This window comes from Anomaloglossus baeobatrachus, chromosome 4 (assembly GCF_048569485.1).
Source record: "Anomaloglossus baeobatrachus isolate aAnoBae1 chromosome 4, aAnoBae1.hap1, whole genome shotgun sequence".
In the NCBI taxonomy this organism is placed as follows: Eukaryota; Metazoa; Chordata; class Amphibia; order Anura; family Aromobatidae; genus Anomaloglossus; species Anomaloglossus baeobatrachus.
In genome coordinates this window covers 343,926,823-343,945,673 of record NC_134356.1, presented here as the reverse complement: position 1 = coordinate 343,945,673, position 18,851 = coordinate 343,926,823, and the positions used below count along the sequence as shown (strand labels likewise).

The following is an 18,851-nucleotide window of genomic DNA, read 5'->3' as shown; positions in this document are numbered from 1 at the left end:
CACGGTCTGGGGTTACATTCAGTATGGGGGTGTGCGACACATTTGCAAGGTGGATGGAAATATCAATAACCTAAAATATTAAGAAGTATTAGCTATCTCTTACATTCCCAATCATAAAATGGGTCAAATTCTGCAGCAGGATGGTGCTCCATCTCATACATCCATCTCTACAACAAAGTTCCTCCTGGCAAAGAAGATCAAGGTGCTCAATAACTGGCCAGCCCAGTCACCAGACATGATCATTAAGCATGTTTGGGGTAGGATGAAAGAGGAAGCTTGGAAGACAAAACCAAAGAACCTAGATGAACTCTGGGAGTTGGGAGCATGTAAAACTGCATTCTTTGCCTTTCCTGATGACTTCATCAATAAATTGTAGGAATCATTGTTGAACTGCATGGATGCATTCCTTTAAGCTCATGGAAGTCACACAAAATATTAAATATGGCTCTAATAGCACCACAACTTCATTCACCAATGTTATGCAACATATCTTTTTATTAGAAGTTAATTATTTGTTTGAATTTCACATTACTTTCTGTGGGCACAAAACTTTTGTCTTGCCAAAATCTGACCTTTCTGTGTTCACTAAATGATCAATATTTCAGCTTTGCAGCAACTTTATTTTCATAACCTAAACCAAATTTGGATTTCAAAAGAGTAATTTACAGTTAGGTCCAGAAATATTTGGACAGTGACACAATTTTCGCGAGTTGGGCTCTGCATGCCACCACATTGGATTTGAAATGAAACCTCTACAACAGAATTCAAGTGCAGATTGTAACGTTTAATTTGAAGGTTTGAACAAAAATATCTGATAGAAATTGTAGGAATTGTACACATTTCTTTACAAACACTCCACATTTTAGGAGGTCAAAAGTAATTGGACAAATAAACCAAACCCAAACAAAATATTTTTATTTGCAATATTTTGTTGCGAATCCTTTGGAGGCAATCACTGCCTTAAGTCTGGAACCCATGGACATCACCAAACGCTGGGTTTCCTCCTTCTCAATGCTTTGCCAGGCCTTTACAGCCGCAGCCTTTAGGTCTTGCTTGTTTGTGGGTCTTTCCGTCTTAAGTCTGGATTTGAGCAAGTGAAATGCATGCTCAATTGGGTTAAGATCTGGTGATTGACTTGGCCATTGCAGAATGTTCCACTTTTTTGCACTCATGAACTCCTGGATAGCTTTGGCTGTATGCTTGGGGTCATTGTCCATCTGTACTATGAAGCGCCGTCCGATCAACTTTGCGGCATTTGGCTGAATCTGGGCTGAAAGTATATCCCGGTACACTTCAGAATTCATCCGGCTACTCTTGACTGCTGTTATGTCATCAATAAACACAAGTGACCCAGTGCCATTGAAAGCCATGCATGCCCATGCCATCACGTTGCCTCCACCATCTTTTACAGAGGATGTGGTGTGCCTTGGATCATGTGCCATTCCCTTTCTTCTCCAAACTTTTTTCTTCCCATCCTTCTGGTACAGGTTGATCTTTGTCTCATCTGTCCATAGAATACTTTTCCAGAACTGAGCTGTCTTCATGAGGTGTTTTCCAGCAAATTTAACTCTGGCCTGTCTATTTTTGGAATTGATGAATGGTTTGCATCTAGATGTGAACCCTTTCTATTTACTTTCATGGAGTCTTCTCTTTACTGTTGACTTAGAGACAGATACACCTACTTCACTGAGAGTGTTCTGGACTTCAGTTGATGTTGTGAACGGGTTCTTCTTCACCAAAGAAAGTATGCGGCGATCATCCACCACTGTTGTCATCCGTGGACGCCCAGGCCTTTTTGAGTTCCCAAGCTCACCAGTCAATTCCTTTTTTCTCAGAATGTACCCGACTGTTGATTTTGCTACTCCAAGCATGTCTGCTATCTCTCTGATGGATTTTTTCTTTTTTTTCAGCCTCAGGATGTTCTGCTTCACCTCAATTGAGAGTTCCTTAGACCGCATGTTGTCTGGTCACAGCAACAACTTCCAAATGCAAAACCACACACCTGTAATCAACCCCAGACCTTTTAACTACTTCATTGATTACAGGTTAACGAGGGAGACACCTTCAGAGTTAATTGCAGCCCTTAGAGTCCCTTGTCCAATTACTTTTGGTCCCTTGAAAAAGAGGAGGCTATGCATTACAGAGCTATGATTCCTAAACCCTTTCTCCGATTTGGATGTGAAAACTCTCATATTGCAGCTGGGAGTGTGCACTTTCAGCCCATATTATATATATAATTGTATTTCTGAACATGTTTTTGTAAACAGCTAAAATAACAAAACTTGTGTCACTGTCCAAATATTTCTGGACCTAACTGTATGAAACTAATGAATGAATTTAAAGTCAGGTTATAAGCTTTTATTTACATAACATGGACAAGCGACAGAACTTCTGTCAGGAACTGTATATTCATCTCTGGTGCCGTCGCTGTACAGTTGTATCGGAACTGGTTCTCCAGGGGATTGTGTATCATCAAAAATCAGAGATCCGGAGAAAGCAGAAGCTGCAGCTGTTCTCTTACTTTCCTTGTATGTTTAGACCAAAGGAGGGGATAATGAAGGCAGCGCTGATTAGCCACATAACTATGTGATATCCCTAGGAGAGGTAATGCAGACACCAATAAAGGTCAGGCACCAGAGGTAAGGCTAGGTGTTGTTATATTATTGTTGGGAAACATAGGTATTGAGAAGCCATTGTCCGAGTGGTGGACAACCTTATGTTACGTCACCACCGGAGTCCGCTACAGCGACTTCTGCTCCGATCACCAGGCGATGCCGTGTTCCTGCCATGGATGGTGCTGGTAAAGGGAGAGGAGTCGATGCCAGCGGCACCGGTGGGCGCAGGCTCCGATCATCCACTGGGCTGGGTTATCTTGGGATCTGCAGTACCACTGGCTGACTGTGGGTGGCGTGTGTCTTCCAGCTGAACTTGCCAGCGTTCAGCTACAGCCAATAGGAAGACACCACACCCTTCTTAGTTCCCCTCCTGTCTGCTGACCTCTGCCAGAGATAGTTCTGATTTCCTGGCTCCTGATCTGCCCTATTCTGTTTTGTGATTTCTGTGTGCTGACTTCTGCGTGTTTTCTGACTACCCTTTTGCCTGCTGTTTTTGTACCTTGCTGCCCGATCCGGATTTGACCTCTGCTACATTTTCTGATTACGTCTTTTCCTGCCGATTCTGTCCCTGTTCTGCTATTCCTGGTTTGACCCTGCCTGACGACTACTCTCATCGGACTGCAGCCTTCCACAGGTAGTGATCTCCAGGGCCCTGTGTAATTCCAAATCCCTGTATAAGGGTTGAAGGGTTTCAGGGTTTTGGGGGTCCTGCTTGGTGAGTGGCTTCTCTCTAGCCTGTCCATTACATCCCATCTGAGTCTGTTGATCCAGGCAGGCGTTACACCTTATTTATGAAGCAGTCCAGTGATTTTCTTTTACCTCACCAAACCAGCACTAGAAAAACTGCTACACTCTGTTCCTCTCTTTTCCTACTTACAAAGTACTCACATCTATCCACTTAATTCTTCACATTGCTTTTCTTAAGATTCTATAATGCTTTCCAGATTTAATCCTGCATTTGTTCTTCTTTACTTTGCTATTAATTTCATGATGTCTCAGCACAGCTTCACATGGGCAGTGAGAGCAAGTAACATTTCTGCCAAATTTGACAACCCTATATATATATATATATATATATATATATATATATATGACTTTTTCTGTTTGTCTTGCTCCAAAATGAGTCATTACAGTGACAACCGTCTCATTGGCCGATCGGCTTGGCCCGGCCACACCCCCCACATGCATTGGCCGCTTGGCTCGACCATGCCCCCCACACACTGTGCTCGCTCGGCCACACCCCCCATGCACTCTACCCCCTCGGCCATGCCCCCCACACTACTTTCCCTATTATCCTCCTCTCCCCCCAGGACTACTCCACCTATTAGACACCTCCCCTCCAGGACTACTCCACCTATTAGACACCTCCACTCCAGGACTTCTCCACCTATTAGACACCTCCCCCCAGGAATACTCCACCTATTAGACACCTCCCCCCAGGACTACTCTTCCTATTAGACTCCTCTCCCCCAGGACTACTCCACCTATTAGACACCTCCCCCCAAGGACTACTCCTCCTATTACAATCCTCTCCCCCAGGACTACTCCTCCTATTATCCTCCTCTGCCCCCAGGACTACTCCTCCTATTATCATCCTCCTCCTCCAGGACTACTCTTCCTATTATACTCCTCTCCCCCCAGGACTACTCCTCCTATTATCCTCCTCTCCCCCCAGGACTACTCCTCCTATTATACTCCTCACCTCCAGAGGACTTCTCCTCCTATTATAATCCTCACCCCCCAGGACTACTCCTCCTATTATACTCCTCTCTCCCCAGGACTACTCCTCCTATTATACTCCTCTTTCCCCAGGACTACTCCTCCAACACACCCCCACACAAACTGCACAAAACATACCTCCTCACAAAACAGAATCACTGATGTGTGAAAGAGGCCTAAGAGTGAGTCCCTTTCCACTAAACCTTCAAGTGAAACTCTACATGCTGGCAATGGGAGGTCAGAATCTGCCTACAAGTTGGCACATGCAGCAGATCCTCAGCTGGGTTTGACTTACATTTCACAGAATTCTTTGGTAGCTTATCTTCTCCATTAAACCTGCTCTGATGTTTCATATTCTAGTGTCATCTACTAATACACACTACAAAATAATATAATGTTGTAAAAGTAGTAAAAATTGTTAAAAGTTTAAACTTTCCTTATGCAACTATAAAGTATTTAATACATTTACTGTATTCCTCAATAAAGAAATCTCAGAAATTAAAATGTTACAGTGATAATGACAAAAATACATTTTCTGTGTTCATTCTTAATAGATACCTCAAATCAGCTATGCATCCACAGCCCCAGAACTAAGTGACAACACCAGATATGACTTCTTTTCACGAGTGGTCCCACCTGACTCCTATCAAGCTCAAGCAATGGTTGATATCGTAATGGCACTGGGATGGAATTATGTATCAACATTAGCTTCAGAAGGGAATTATGGAGAAAGTGGAGTTGAAGCCTTTACACAGATTTCCCGGGAAATTGGTAAGATTGCATTATCCAGTAAATTATATTTAATACTGACAAGCTACTAATGTGTTACATTTGTAAAGCACTGAACACATTCTCCATGGAGCAGTAAATGTAACTGCAGATATATATCTGACAGATTCTATTGTGTTGCAGCTCAAGCTTATAAGTATATTTTCGGTTCCTGTGTATATAAAACTTATTCATAGAGATTTTTGACAAAAAAAGTGTGCAGGCAATTTTTAGATGAGCCTGCCGACAGCTGAAAAAATATGATTGGGCAACATTGCACCCCCTTCTGCTTACAATATATTTTATGATGTTATTATTAATTATATTTTTATGCTGTTTTTAAACTCTCTATATTTACATGATGGCTGGCTCATGCCAACATTTTTAAAGGGGTTTTGCCAGATGATTTACGCTGCCCTAACCAAAGGCAGCATGATTCAGAGACTGGTGTCCTTGTCACAAAAAGATTTGTTTTAGGCTAGGGCTGTATGGTGACTTTGAAAGGGATATCTGTTGCACTAAAGCTTGCTAGAGGTCGGTGCTACATCTAATAGCTGGAAAAACTAATTAAGTCACACTGCAGCCCTAAATGTACTGTAACTATGAAAGTTGCAAGAAATCGATGAGGGTGGACTGGTACCCTCAAATTCGCAGTATGAACTTATTTATTTGTATTACGTTGCGATGTATCAGCATCATTTTGAAAACTGGATGTCTAAAATGTTTTATGGGCAAAATTGCTGTGTAGCCTTAGCTTTACTCTAAAAAACTGCAGTGAGATAAAAATGGAAAGAAGAGACATGGGGTGCCTTACTTACTCTCTGTGCTTGTTGGAATCTACTTCTCTTGACAGGTTAAATAAAAAAATTGGTAGACACCTGGTAATTAAACTAAGACAGACTATGAGAAGCATGATTAGGAGTCACCACGATGACTCGGCTTTCAGTGACCAACTTCTTTTTGAAACTTCTTCTAAAAAGCCACAGTGTTTTAGTGTAAAGCACAACTGTTTGTAATGAGGGATTTTGTACCTAGTTTGTCAGCACAATCAACATTTCTGAAGCAGACAGTTGTAGTATAAACAGTAAATCATACTGTAGATGGGCAAACCCTTGCAAATTTTCTTTTGAGGCTCAAAAGCTTAAAGTACAGAATGAAAAGGTTAAGCTTCGGAGGAAGCCATTGAGCTTCATCAGGTGGTCTAGTGGTAACTACTACACTTGCCTTCTCTCCCTTATGCTCTTGACCAATGCTGCTTTTCTAACATTGATGTTTCCCCTTGTGTTTAATGATGTAGTCACCTCTTGATATACTGTGGAAATGTGGAAATGCACTGTCATTTTCTATTATTTCATTATGTTCTGTAATGATGTCCTCATTAATGCCTTGCTCATTCCTATACTGTTAGTGTACTCATTATACTGAGATCCTGCTGACAGTTACACTAACTAGGATTCAAAGAACTTGTAACTTTTTTTTTTATCTCATTGGACATTCTACATACAGTACAGACCAAAAGTTTGGACATACCTTCTCATTCAAAGAGTTTTCTTTCTTTTCATGACTCTGAAAATTGTAGATTCCCATTGAAGGCATCACAACTATGAATTAACACATGTAGAATGAATTACTTAACAAAAAATTGTGAAACAACTTAAAATATGTCTTATATTCTAGGTTCTTCAAAGTAGCCATCTTTTGTTTTGATTACTGCTTTGCACATTCTTGGCATTCTCTTGATGAGCTTCAAGAGGTAGTCACCGGAAATAGTTTTCACTTCACAGGTGTGCCCTGTCAGGCTTAATAAATGGGATTTCTTGTTTTATAAATGGGGTTGGAACTATCAGTTGTGTTGTGCAGAAGTCTGGTGGATACACAGCTAATAGTCCTACTGAATAGACTGTTAGAATTTGTATCATGGCAAGAAAAAAGCAGCTAAGTAAAGAAAAATGAGTGGTCATCATTACTTTAAGAAATGAAGGTCAGTCAGTCCAAAAAACTGGGAAAACTTTGAAAGTGTCCCCAAGTGCAGTGGCAAAAAACATCAAATGCTACAAAGAAACTGGCTCACATGAGGACTACCCTGGAAAGGAAGACAAAGAGTCACTAGCCTCAGAAATCGCAGGTTAACAGCAGCTCAGATTAGAGACCAGGTCAATGCCACACAGAGTTCTAGCAGCAGACACATCTCTAGAACAACTGGTAAGAAGAGACTTTCTGCAGTAGGCCTTCATGGTAAAATAGCTGTAGGAAACCACTGCTAAGGACAGGCAACAAGCAGAAGAGACTTGTTTGGGCTAAAGAACACAAGGAATGGACATTAGACCAGTGGAAATCTGTGCTTTGGTCTGATGAGTATAAATTTGAGATCTTTGGATCCAACCACCGTGTCTTTGTGCGATGCAGAAAAAGCGAACGGATGGACTCTACATTCCTGGTCCCCACCATGAAGCATGGAGGGGGAGGTGTGATGGTGTGGGGGTGCTTTGCTGGTGACATTGTTGGGGATTTATGCAAAATTGAAGGCATACTGAACCAGCATGGCTACCACAGCATCTTGCAGCGGCGTGCTATTCCATCTGGTTTGCATTTAGTCGCACCATCATTTATTTTTCAACAGGTCAATGACCCCAAACACACCTCCAGGCTGTGTAAAGGCTATTTGACAAAGAAGGAGAGTGATGGGGTGCTACGCCAGATGACCTGGCCTCCACAGTCACCAGACCTGAACCCAATCGAGATGGTTTGGGGTGAGCTGGACCGCAGAGTGAATGCAAAGGGGCCAAGAAGTGCTAAGCATCTCTGTGAACTCCTTCAAGACTGTTGGAAGACCATTTCCGGTTACTACCTCTGGAAGCTCATCAAGAGAATGCCAAGATTCTGCAAAGCAGTAATCAAAGCAAAAGGTGGCTACTTTGAAGAACCTAGAATATAAGACATATTTTCAGGTGTTTCACAATTGTTTTTGTTAAGTATTTAATTCCACATGCGTCATTTCATAGTTTTGATGCCTTCAATGGGAATCTACAATTTTCAGAGTCATGAAAATAAAGAAAACTCTTTGAATGAGATGGCGTGTCCAAACGTTTGGTCTGTACTGTATATATACAGTATATATATATATATATATATATATATATATATATATATATATATATATAGATAGATAGATAGATAGATAGATATAGAAAGATAGATATATAGTTATATACAGGGCCGCCACTAGGAATTTCAGGGCCCCATACTGGCAAAATTATGGGGCCCGGTGAGACTCCACCCAGGCTCCACCCCGGCTCCGCTTCCACCTCGCAAACCTTCCACAGTCCGCCACCACTCTTGGAAAAACACATATATACATATTATATATATGTATATATATATATATATATATATATATATATATATATATATATTACACACACAGTCATGGCCAAAAGTCTTAGCACCCTTGAAGTTGTCCTAGAAAATGAAGTATTTCCCTCAGAAAAGTAATAATACACCGTCTACATCGCCTGCCCCTCTCCATAACACCATAACACATCACCTACACCGCCTCTTTCCATAATACACGCTCTACACCTCCCTGCTCAATAATACACGCTCTACACCGCGTCTCTCCATAATACACCCACTACACCGCCCCACTCCATAACACCCCCTACACCGCCTCGTTCCACAAAACCTTCTACACTGCCCCGCTCCATAACGCCCCTCCACCACCCCCGGCAATCGTCCCGCTCCTGTCTTCGGCTCACAGAGGTATTATCTGTCTCCTTAGGATAGATCACTGATGACTTTTCACATTCACATCTCGTCTCTGTAGATGTCCATCTTCTCCGGTCTTCTGCAGCACATCCCGACATGATGACCCTAAAAATAGCAGAATGACTATAATACACCTATTTAAAAATATCTGCCCTACACTGTGCCCCAGAATAAATAATGGCCCCTTTTATTGTGTTCTCTGCACAAAATATGACCCCACACTGTCCCTCTTATGGTAAATGCCCTCCACACTGCCTCTCTTTCTATACTGTGCCTACTCTTCACACTGTCCTTTGCACTGTGTCCCCTTATACTGCCCAGTCTTTATACTGTGCCCTCATCACACTCTCCCGCCTTGCTATGACCTCAGACTGTCCTCCCATTCTACCCCTTCTCCATACCACACCCCTCCACTACCCAGTCTCTATTATGTGCCCCCTCACATTCTTCTCATCCCTTTCTGTCTCCTCACTACCTCCTGTGTGTCCATATACTTTTCCCCCTCACTCCCCATCCTGCCCACTTGCTCCTCATACTATGTCACTCTTTATTCTATGTCCTCAAAATTAATTTCCAGTTCGCTCCACATCCTCTCTTTCCCCATACATCACCCCTCATCCTCTGTCCCCCCACGCGTCACCTCTCATCTTCTGTCCCCCACGCATCACATCACCCCTCATACTCTGTCCCCCCAAGCATCACCCCTCATCCTCTCCCACCACGCACCACCCCTCATCCTCTCTCCCCTCATGCACCGCCCCTCACCCTCTCTCCCCATGCATGACCCCTTATCCTCTCTCTCTCCATACTGTGTCCAAAGAAATTTCTTCCTCCCCATCCTCTCTTCCGACCATACTCTGTCCACAGATAGTATGGTGGAGAGAGGGTGGGGGAGGGATCTGTTTCCATAGATAACCCCTTCTCACCCTATACTGTTTCTCTTCCGTGTCTTCAGCTCCACTGGAGCACTTTTCAGCGTCCTCTGCCCCCTCCGCGCTGCAGCCCTGACTTACGGGTCAGCAATGTGATCAGCTGACCTGGTCACATGACAGCCATCGCTCTGACCCAGAAGTCAGCACCAGCGTTAATCAATTGTCCTCGCGTCTGACTGACAGACACAAGGACAATTGAGCAGTGGAAGCCGTGCGCTGCAGATTCTATGAGTGCAGCTGTCAGCGCACACACATAGAATCTGCAGCTGCACTCAGAGAATAACCGGCTCCCACTACAGGGCGGCAAACGCAGCCCCCGGGGAGAATTTACACTTCTGCATTAGGCAGCGCGACAGAGCCCCCCTCACAGCTGCACCCGGGGTAGATGCAGCGCCTGCATCCCCCCCCTAGATACCGGGTATGCAGCGGCATACCCGGTATCTCCAGCACACGTGGCTAATTTGCATGCGATGCAGATTAGCCACGTGTATAGTGGCAAAAGAACACTGCCTGTTCCTCTGTTGTGGCTGTGACTAGGGGGTCCCGGTGAAGAGGGGGGAGGACCCAGCTGGCCCGGGGCTTAATAAAGTGAAGTAATTGTCCCTGGCTCAGCCGGGCCCCCTCTCTTCACCGGGCCCCCTACACCAGTCTCACTAGTAATGCCCTGATGGCGGCACTGGTTATATACATATACAGTATATAGGTATACATATTTTTAATATGTTTTCTGTTTACTTTGAATAATAAAGATTTTCTTTATCATATATATGTATATATATATATATATCTTTGAAGAAGTCTCTTCCTATAAGAAAATAGGTAGAGAACTGGCAATTAAGCCAATACTGAGAGAAATCTGAATAGGAGCCACCACCATGACTTGTTTTTCAATGTCCAATTTCTTTTTAAAACTACTGCTAAAAAGCTACCATGTTTTAGAGTAAAATACAGTTTTTAATGAAGGATTCTGTACCTGTTTGGCCAGCACAATCATCATTTCATTTTTGCAATATTAGCTTAGACTCTGGTGCCTCAAAGGATCTAAATGTGCCTCTGAACATAAGCAAACAGTAGAATTATATACAGCAAATAATAGATGGAGGTTCACTTACAAATTTTTCATTAAGGCTCAAAAGCTTCAAAGTAAAAAATCAAAAGGGTATGCTTCAAAATAGAAAACAATGACAAATCTATTGTAATTTTCCTGAGAGAGAGGATATCTTCTTTAAGTGTATGATTAAGGTCTAAGAATCTGGTCTCATATGCATTGGAAAGGGATTTATTACTATTTCTCATCCTTTTTTCTAAAACGTACAATAAGACTAAATCCAAAATACAGAAAGCGTGCATTCGAAATATTTTTTTTCAAATGTTTTCATTTTCTTATTTTTGCATATATTTATGATTGAAACGTAAAGATATATATTCAAAACTAACTGTATCCCAACAGTTAAAAATAAATATTGCTGATATCTTCACAGAATTTAGCACAAACATTCAACAAGGTCATGTAACCTATCACTGTAGATACTATTCAGAATCACTGAATAACATTGGCATCTCTAAACCAAAAAGGTCTTCAAAGCTGCAAAACAGAGCTTCTCATTAGTTATTTTATATACTTGTAAGCTAAAAAAAGTCTTGCAAAAAGGAGGAGTATGAAGTGAATATTATTTCACTGTTTTTAAATTTGTAATCTGTACTCTTCATCTTAAAAGGCAAAGTATTATTTAGTGAATTGGCAGCTTGAAAACAAGTCCTAATACTTAACCTAATAAATATGAAGAAAATAATTAATAAAGACTGTATAAATTGATTCTATCCATTTAAACCAAAAACAATACTTGCTGAATCTTAGCTATTTGCCAATGCTTCAACTTTAAAAAAAATCAATTCTGTTTTCAAAATCTTCTACAATCCATAGCAAAAAATTCTAACAAATCAATAGTCACAAAAGAGGTTTTTGCTTTAATAATCCTACGGTTTTAGACGCAAATGTGTTGTCATGGAATAATTCAAAGTCTCTGCATTGTAATCTTAAAGCAAACCAATCACCAGGATTTTCCTATATAAACTAAAGCCAGTGCTATATTGGCGCTATCATGCTGATTCTATACATACCTTTAGTTGTCAGATTGGATGTATAGTTTTTGAAATACAGGCAAGTAAAGTTACTGAAATGTACTGCATTTTAATTGACAGCAGCTGCTGAATATCTAATATGTGGGTCGGGTTTTGCTATCTATTCCTGCCCCTGTCTGTCTCCCTGGCCTCTGTAGATGTTAGACTGTGATAGGGGCAGTTCTATGATGCCCCTATCACCCGACAGAAATGACTCATACTTGGAAGGAGCCCATACGGTCTAGCATCTGCAGAGGCCAGGCAGCAGACAGGGGAGGGAATAGATAGCAAGACACATCCCAAATATTAGCTATTCGGCAGCTGCTGCCAATCAAACAGCTGTGCATCTCTGTAACTTTACTTGTGTGTATTTCAAAAATTATACATCCAATCCAACAACTAAAGGTATGAATAAAATGAGTATGATAATGTCAGTATAGCACTGGCTTTAGTTTATATAGGAAAATTCTGGTTATTGGTTTGCTTTAAAGAGAACCTGTCAGCACAATTGTTTTAATGTAAAGTAACAACATGGCTGTAATGGCCCTTTAATATGGATTATTTGGCCACCTGTGGGGAAGATATCTGCTTTCTTGTTCTTCTTTAACACTAGAACTACTGGACTCGTGACACCTATATAGAAATACATGGTGCAAAGTAGTCAAAATGACTACCTCAGTAGTTCTAGTGTTAATCAGCACTTGAACTTTTCTTCTAATGACATTTAGGTGCACAGGGGCTGGACTGTGCACTGAGTTTTCTCCTCTAACCCTGGCACAGCCACCTATCTCCAGTGTTTGAATGACAGGTCAGTGATTTTCCAGTGACCTGCCTCCTGTTTAAAATCTAGTGCCAGTGCCATCATTGGCATGGATGGTGTGTGCGCAAACTGATTTCTTGGCTGATCTACAATAAAATGAGGCAGTGGTTTGAGATCTTAGCTTAATGATGTTTTAGAGATGATTTTGCAAGTGCTGCTCACAAAGCCATTTTATTGTGGACCAATTGGAAAATCATTCTGAGCATGTGATGCCCACTGCAATGACTGCACCAGTGCCAGATTTCAGACAGGAAACATGTTACTAAATGCAGTGACCTGTCATTGAAACATCGGAGGCATGCGAAGTGGCTGAAGAAGGCAGGAGAAGAAGACCGAGTGCACAGTCCAGCCCTTGTGCTCCTAAATCTCATAAAAAGAAAACTTCAAATGCTGATTACAGAAGAACAAAAATCAATACTGCTTCACCAAAGGTATCAAATGAATATGAACAACATCGCCATTAGAGCTGTGCCGTTATTTTATATTACAAAATCATGTTGACAGGTTCTCTTTAAATTTAATAGTGTGTGACATAATATTCGCCCAGTACTATTTACATAAAATATCCTAGAAATTTCAGCACATAGAATGATGCCACTCGATGCCAGCACAATGGTTCTAAATCTAATCAGAAATATATGAAAGAAAAGTAATTTGTTGACCTTGCTTGGTCCCAAATACATTTCTATCACTTTTATTTTAGAGTCATTAGAAACCAACTTGAACAGATGTGTTCTGTTTAGGAAACAAGGGATTGGCAGCCATGGGAATTCTGAATTCCTGCAGCTGCCCAGTCTTTGCCTTCCAATCGCTCTATTTCCTAAATGGAGCATACTGTATTTAGCATGTGTGTATCTGCTAATGCAAATAAATTGGAGAACTGCTCTGAAGCCATTTCTTAATGCAGAATATTGAAGTGCCAGATATGAATGATATCTTAATCCAGTTGGGCAATGTTGAATGTAGTAGAAAGTATAAATGGTGTTGACCCTAGAGCCACTGGCTGATGTTAGCTGCAAAACACATGGTTCTGACTATGGTGACAAAATTCGCTAATGCTTTGAAACTGATTCCAGATTGTTATTTTTCAGTATTGAGCTTGGCATAATATTACCTTATGGATAAAATGTTTAATGTGCGATATTATTTCGTGGCTACTGAATATTTCATACCGCTAACAGCTTTAAATTGTTCAATGTTGTCTATTCTTCCCTGATCACTCATGGCTAGGGTCATTATATTGTGAAGCTTGTGTTGCAAGGCGTGAAGATATTTTCCTGTGCTGTCCTTTTCATTATGTGAACAAAATATTTAATTTGTAGTGGAAAATGAAATGTTCATGCAGTTAAGGGATTTCATGGTGCATTATTTCCATATAAAAGGACGGCACTGAATAATTTCTTATAATGTTATATAAGTGTCAGGCTGCTTTCCCGTGAGTATCTGTGTGTAAATTTTCAGAGTATATATTTTTTGAACAATTAAATCAGTTCTTTTAAGCAATACATCTGTTTCCTTCTAATCTTTTTCAACTAATCAGAAATGGAGCTTAACTTGGGACTGAAGAATTGTTTACAGAACCTGAAATATCAACCATCAATGTTTAGTCATAACTTGTGTAAACAGCTCTTCTCAAAGGAAGTTAATTGCTTACCGCTATCGAGATTCAGAACCCATCCACATGACCCTGCCAGCTAGATTCTGCTCTTTTCAGGCCATACAGTTCTTGATTATTCCCACAGTGAAGATGTTGTCATTATCACGCATTGTTGTGAAACAGGGCTTGAGACAGTAAATGAATGTGACCTCAACAATGATTAAATGGTTTTTGGGAGAGTAATCAAGCGGTTACCGATCTTGTTTGCAATGTATGGCAAGTGATCGGACAGGAATGCAAGCAACCAAACAGGATCACAGGGCAGTGATCAGCTAGCAGAGAGCAATTTTGTCAGGGTGTAAAATACAAAGTTGTCTAGGTTTCCATAGAGACATGTAAGCTGCTCCCGAAAAACCCGTGTAATAAATTGAATATAAAATAACTAATTTAATATTAAGTTTAAATATGTGAACTTAGGAATGTAGAGTGCCTTGAAAAAGTATTCATAACCATGAACCTTTCCACTTTTTTACGATACACCCAAAAACCATTTGAGATTTCATGTGATAAACCAAAACTAAGTAGGAAGTATTTGTGAAGTGTAAAAGAAATGATTCATGTTTTTTTAGATATTTAAAAAATATAAATCTGAAAATTGTGATCTGCATTTGTATTCGGGCCTCCTAAGTCAATGTTTTGTAGGACCACCTTTTGCTTCAGTTACTGCTGAAAGTCTTTTGGACGATGTCGCTACTAGATTTGCACATCTAGACGCTGACATTGTTGCCCAATCTCCTTTGCAATATAGTTCTATGTCAGAGATATTGGCTGGAGCGTGTTTGTAAACAGCAATTTTCTAGTCTTGCCACAGATTAACAATGGGATTTCAGTCTGGACATTCAAACATATGAATTTGATTTGATCTAAACTGTTCCATTATAACTCTGTCAGTATGTTTAGGATTGTTGTTCAGCTGGAATGAAAATCTATGCCCCAGTATCAAGCCTTTGTCTGGTTTTCCTCCAGGATTGTCCTGTTAGCTCCATCCATCTTCCATCAACTCTGACCAGCTTCATTGTCCCTGCTCAAGAATATCATCCCCACAGCATGATGCTGCCACCACCATGTTTGAATGTGGGGATGGTGTTTTCAGGGTCATAAGCAGTGTTAGTTTTCCACCATTTTGCATTTAGCCCACAATGTTATACTTTGGATTCATCTGCTTAGAGCAATTTCATCCTCAGGCTAGAAGTGGCATGTGGAAGAAGTTGCCCTTGTTAGATGAGACAAATGTTATAGTTTAGATCAAACAAATTATCCATCCAATCTCACTGAACTAGAGCTATTTTGCAAAGAAAATTGGCAAAAATTTCAGACTCCTAGATGTTCAAAGCTGATAGAGACATACTGCAAAAGTCTTACAGTAGTAATTGCAGTGAAAGATGGTGTTACAAAGTTAAGACTCATGGAAGCCGATTACCAATGCACTTCACAATTTTCAGATTTATATTTTTTAAATATTTAGAAAACCATATATCGATTTCTTTACTCTTCACAAATATTTTCTACTGTGTGTTGGTATATTTGCCAATAAAATACATTTGTTTGTGGAAAATGTAGAAAATTTCAGGGGTATGAATACTTTTTCAATGCACTGTAGAAATCTGTTTTCCAGTATAATACATGACAATACTAGTTATTCCTTTTAAAAAGAAAAGGATCCAGCACTCGTGTCCAACATGTATGATAAAATTAGATTTTTATTCAGATTTCCATAGTAAAACAGATATGAATCTTATCCAGAGGTATAAAAAGGTCCCCATAAGAGATGAGATGAGATGACAAGGATTACGCGTTTCGAGCTGTATGCTCTTAATCTCAATCCAGCAATAGTTATTCCTTTTGTATGATGTAACTTGATTTCTGTTGTTGCTTGGTAGATTAGTCCACGGGTAAAATTTGATTTTTTTAACCCCTTCACAGTTCTTTATAATCCGTAAAGATGGTAGCCAGCTGCCACTTTCTTTGATTTGTTCTCTAAAATCAAATTGCAAAAACGTTTAATTCAGGTGAGTTGTACCTTATTCACCTTTAGTCAATTTTCTCATCTCTACTTTGCACTCTCAATTTAGTTCTAGTAGTTGATTATCAATACTGTTGTTCTGTGTGATAGCTATTTAATATTTTTCATTGCTATTCTACTTAAAAGGATCCTGTCACCATAAAATTGCACTTCAATCTGCTGTTGCCGTGTTATAAAGCGTGAGAAGTGGAGCGGATTGATATATAGATTTGTGAAAAAAGAATCAGCCTCTCTTGCTCTTTAATCATTTAAAACTCTGCTGTTTCTGGGATATTCTGTCCAGTAGGTGGTCCTATCAGTGACTATCTCAGTATTTACACTTATATAAGGAAAGCTGTCAGTCACTGGACAGAACATTCTAGAATCAGCAGAAATTTAAATGATTAAAATGAAAGTTCTCTCCAAACCATATATGAGTTTGTTCAGCTTAGTGGGCTCTATAACATAATGCTTTCAAATTAGACAGCATTTTCATGGCGACTGGTTCCCATAAAAGTTAGTGAGCTGAACTGAAATTCTTAGCAATTTGTTCGGAAAAATGTATCATTCATTAGCAGAAAATTAGCCCATTCCAAATATTGGACAGGTCGGTACATCCTATATTTTGGTGCAGTCCAGCAAATAGACATTCTGGTACTTCCTGGTTATTGTGCAGGCACAGGAGCTTTGCCTGCGTGATCGGTTCTAGATGCTCAGCTTATGTGATAGCTAAGTCCTGGCTGTCATAGCCAGGGACAGTGCCCACATACTCCTGGCTGTTTAACCCCTTAAATGCCAGACTCAACAGTAAACACAGCATTTTAGAGGTGGGGAGAGGGATGGGTTCTCTCTCCCATCCAATAAGACCTTCCGTCGTGATCATGGGTAGCAAATCTTTGCCCAACTGAAGGTCTAATGACCTTCGGGTCACCCAGCTACAGTTGACTGTAATACCATGACAAAAGCATGGGCAAGCAGTTATTCTTTCAGTATCACACAGACAGGTATAATGCATTGCTATGTTTGTGCATGGTAATGCACTACACCAGCGATCTGACTAAAAAACTTAACGGGGCTAAGCAAAAAAGTAAAAATAATTGTAAAAATATAAAAAGAAAATCTCCAAATAAATAAAAAAGGAAACAAATAAAACAATAAACACATATATTTAGTTAAAAAACAAACAAACAAAAGAAGTAAACATATTAGGTATTCCGTATCCAGAATGACCCGTTCTATAACTCTGTTGCACTAGTTAACCTGTTCAATGAATACCATATAAATAATAAATTAAAAACAATATTTTTGTGTGAAAATTTAAAATTTTAATTTTTTCCTTCTACATTGCTTTAATTCCTGTGAATCACTAAAAGAGTTAATAAACTTCATAGATGTGGTTTTGAGCAGTGTGAGGGGTGCAGTTTTTAGAATGGAGTAACTTTTGGGTATTTTCTGTCATATAGGCCCCTTAAAGTTATTTCAAATGTGATGTGGTCTGTTAAAAAAGTACTTTTGTAAATTTTGTTAGAAAAATGAAAAATTGCTTGTAGTCTTTTAACCCTTCTAACGTCAAAACAAAAAAATTATATTTTAAAAAAATGTGGCTGTTATAAAGCTGACATGTAAGGAATGTTATTTATTAACTTTTTATATAGCATAAATCTCTGGTTAAAGGGCATACAAATTCAAGTTTGAAAATTGTAAAATGTTCAAACCTATCAGCAAAATTCTGATATTTTCACAAATAAATGTAAAAAATTCCAAACTAAATTTAGCATTTACATGAAGTACAATATGTCTCGAGAAAACAGTATCTCTGGGATCCATTGAAGGATTCCAGAGTTATTACCACATAAAGTGAAATTGATCGGTATTGTAAAATTTTGCTGTCAGGAAGGTGAAAACAGACTGGGTGGTATGGGGTTAATGCTTATTTATTTAGGCAGTAAAACACCCACCAACATATAAGCTAAAAGAAAAGCCTTTTCCAAACCTTATACATAGATGCAATGACACCAGTATATTAAAAATTAAGTATTTAAATTTTATAGGGACAGTCTATGTGAATGTGTACCGTGGCATGTACAAAGTCATATCAATTAGCATCATAAGTGAAATGTGTTAGATGTGAAATAATATAAAGAGCCAAACCATAACAATATACTGTACATCAAATGATCCAATTAATTAGTAATATCATACATTCAGAAAACCATACTGATATATAGAGATGAGCGAACCTGAGGTTTGCTTTTCGGACCGAACACCAAATTTAAAAATCAAGGTTTGGGTTTGGGGTTCAAGTGCTTTACGTATGAATGTAACTCATGCGAGCAAAGCTGTGCTCAGGTACGCTCGGTGCTCAGCCCTGTGCGAGCCATTTGCAGGGTTTGAATGGCACACACTGGGGGTAACATCAGCATTATTAGATATAGTGTGCAAGAAAAAAATA

General features: G+C 39.8%; 1 protein-coding gene across 2 annotated transcripts in view; it reads left to right on the top strand.

Moving 5' to 3' along the window:
- GRM8 (glutamate metabotropic receptor 8) overlaps positions 1-18,851 on the top strand; it is a 1,984,303-nt gene that overhangs the window by 565,077 nt on the left and 1,400,375 nt on the right. For both annotated transcript variants that reach the window (XM_075345086.1, XM_075345084.1), the window contains exon 3: positions 4,889-5,105. In XM_075345086.1, coding sequence (XP_075201201.1) covers positions 4,889-5,105 — 217 coding nt within the window. The remainder of the gene's footprint in view (positions 1-4,888; positions 5,106-18,851) is intronic.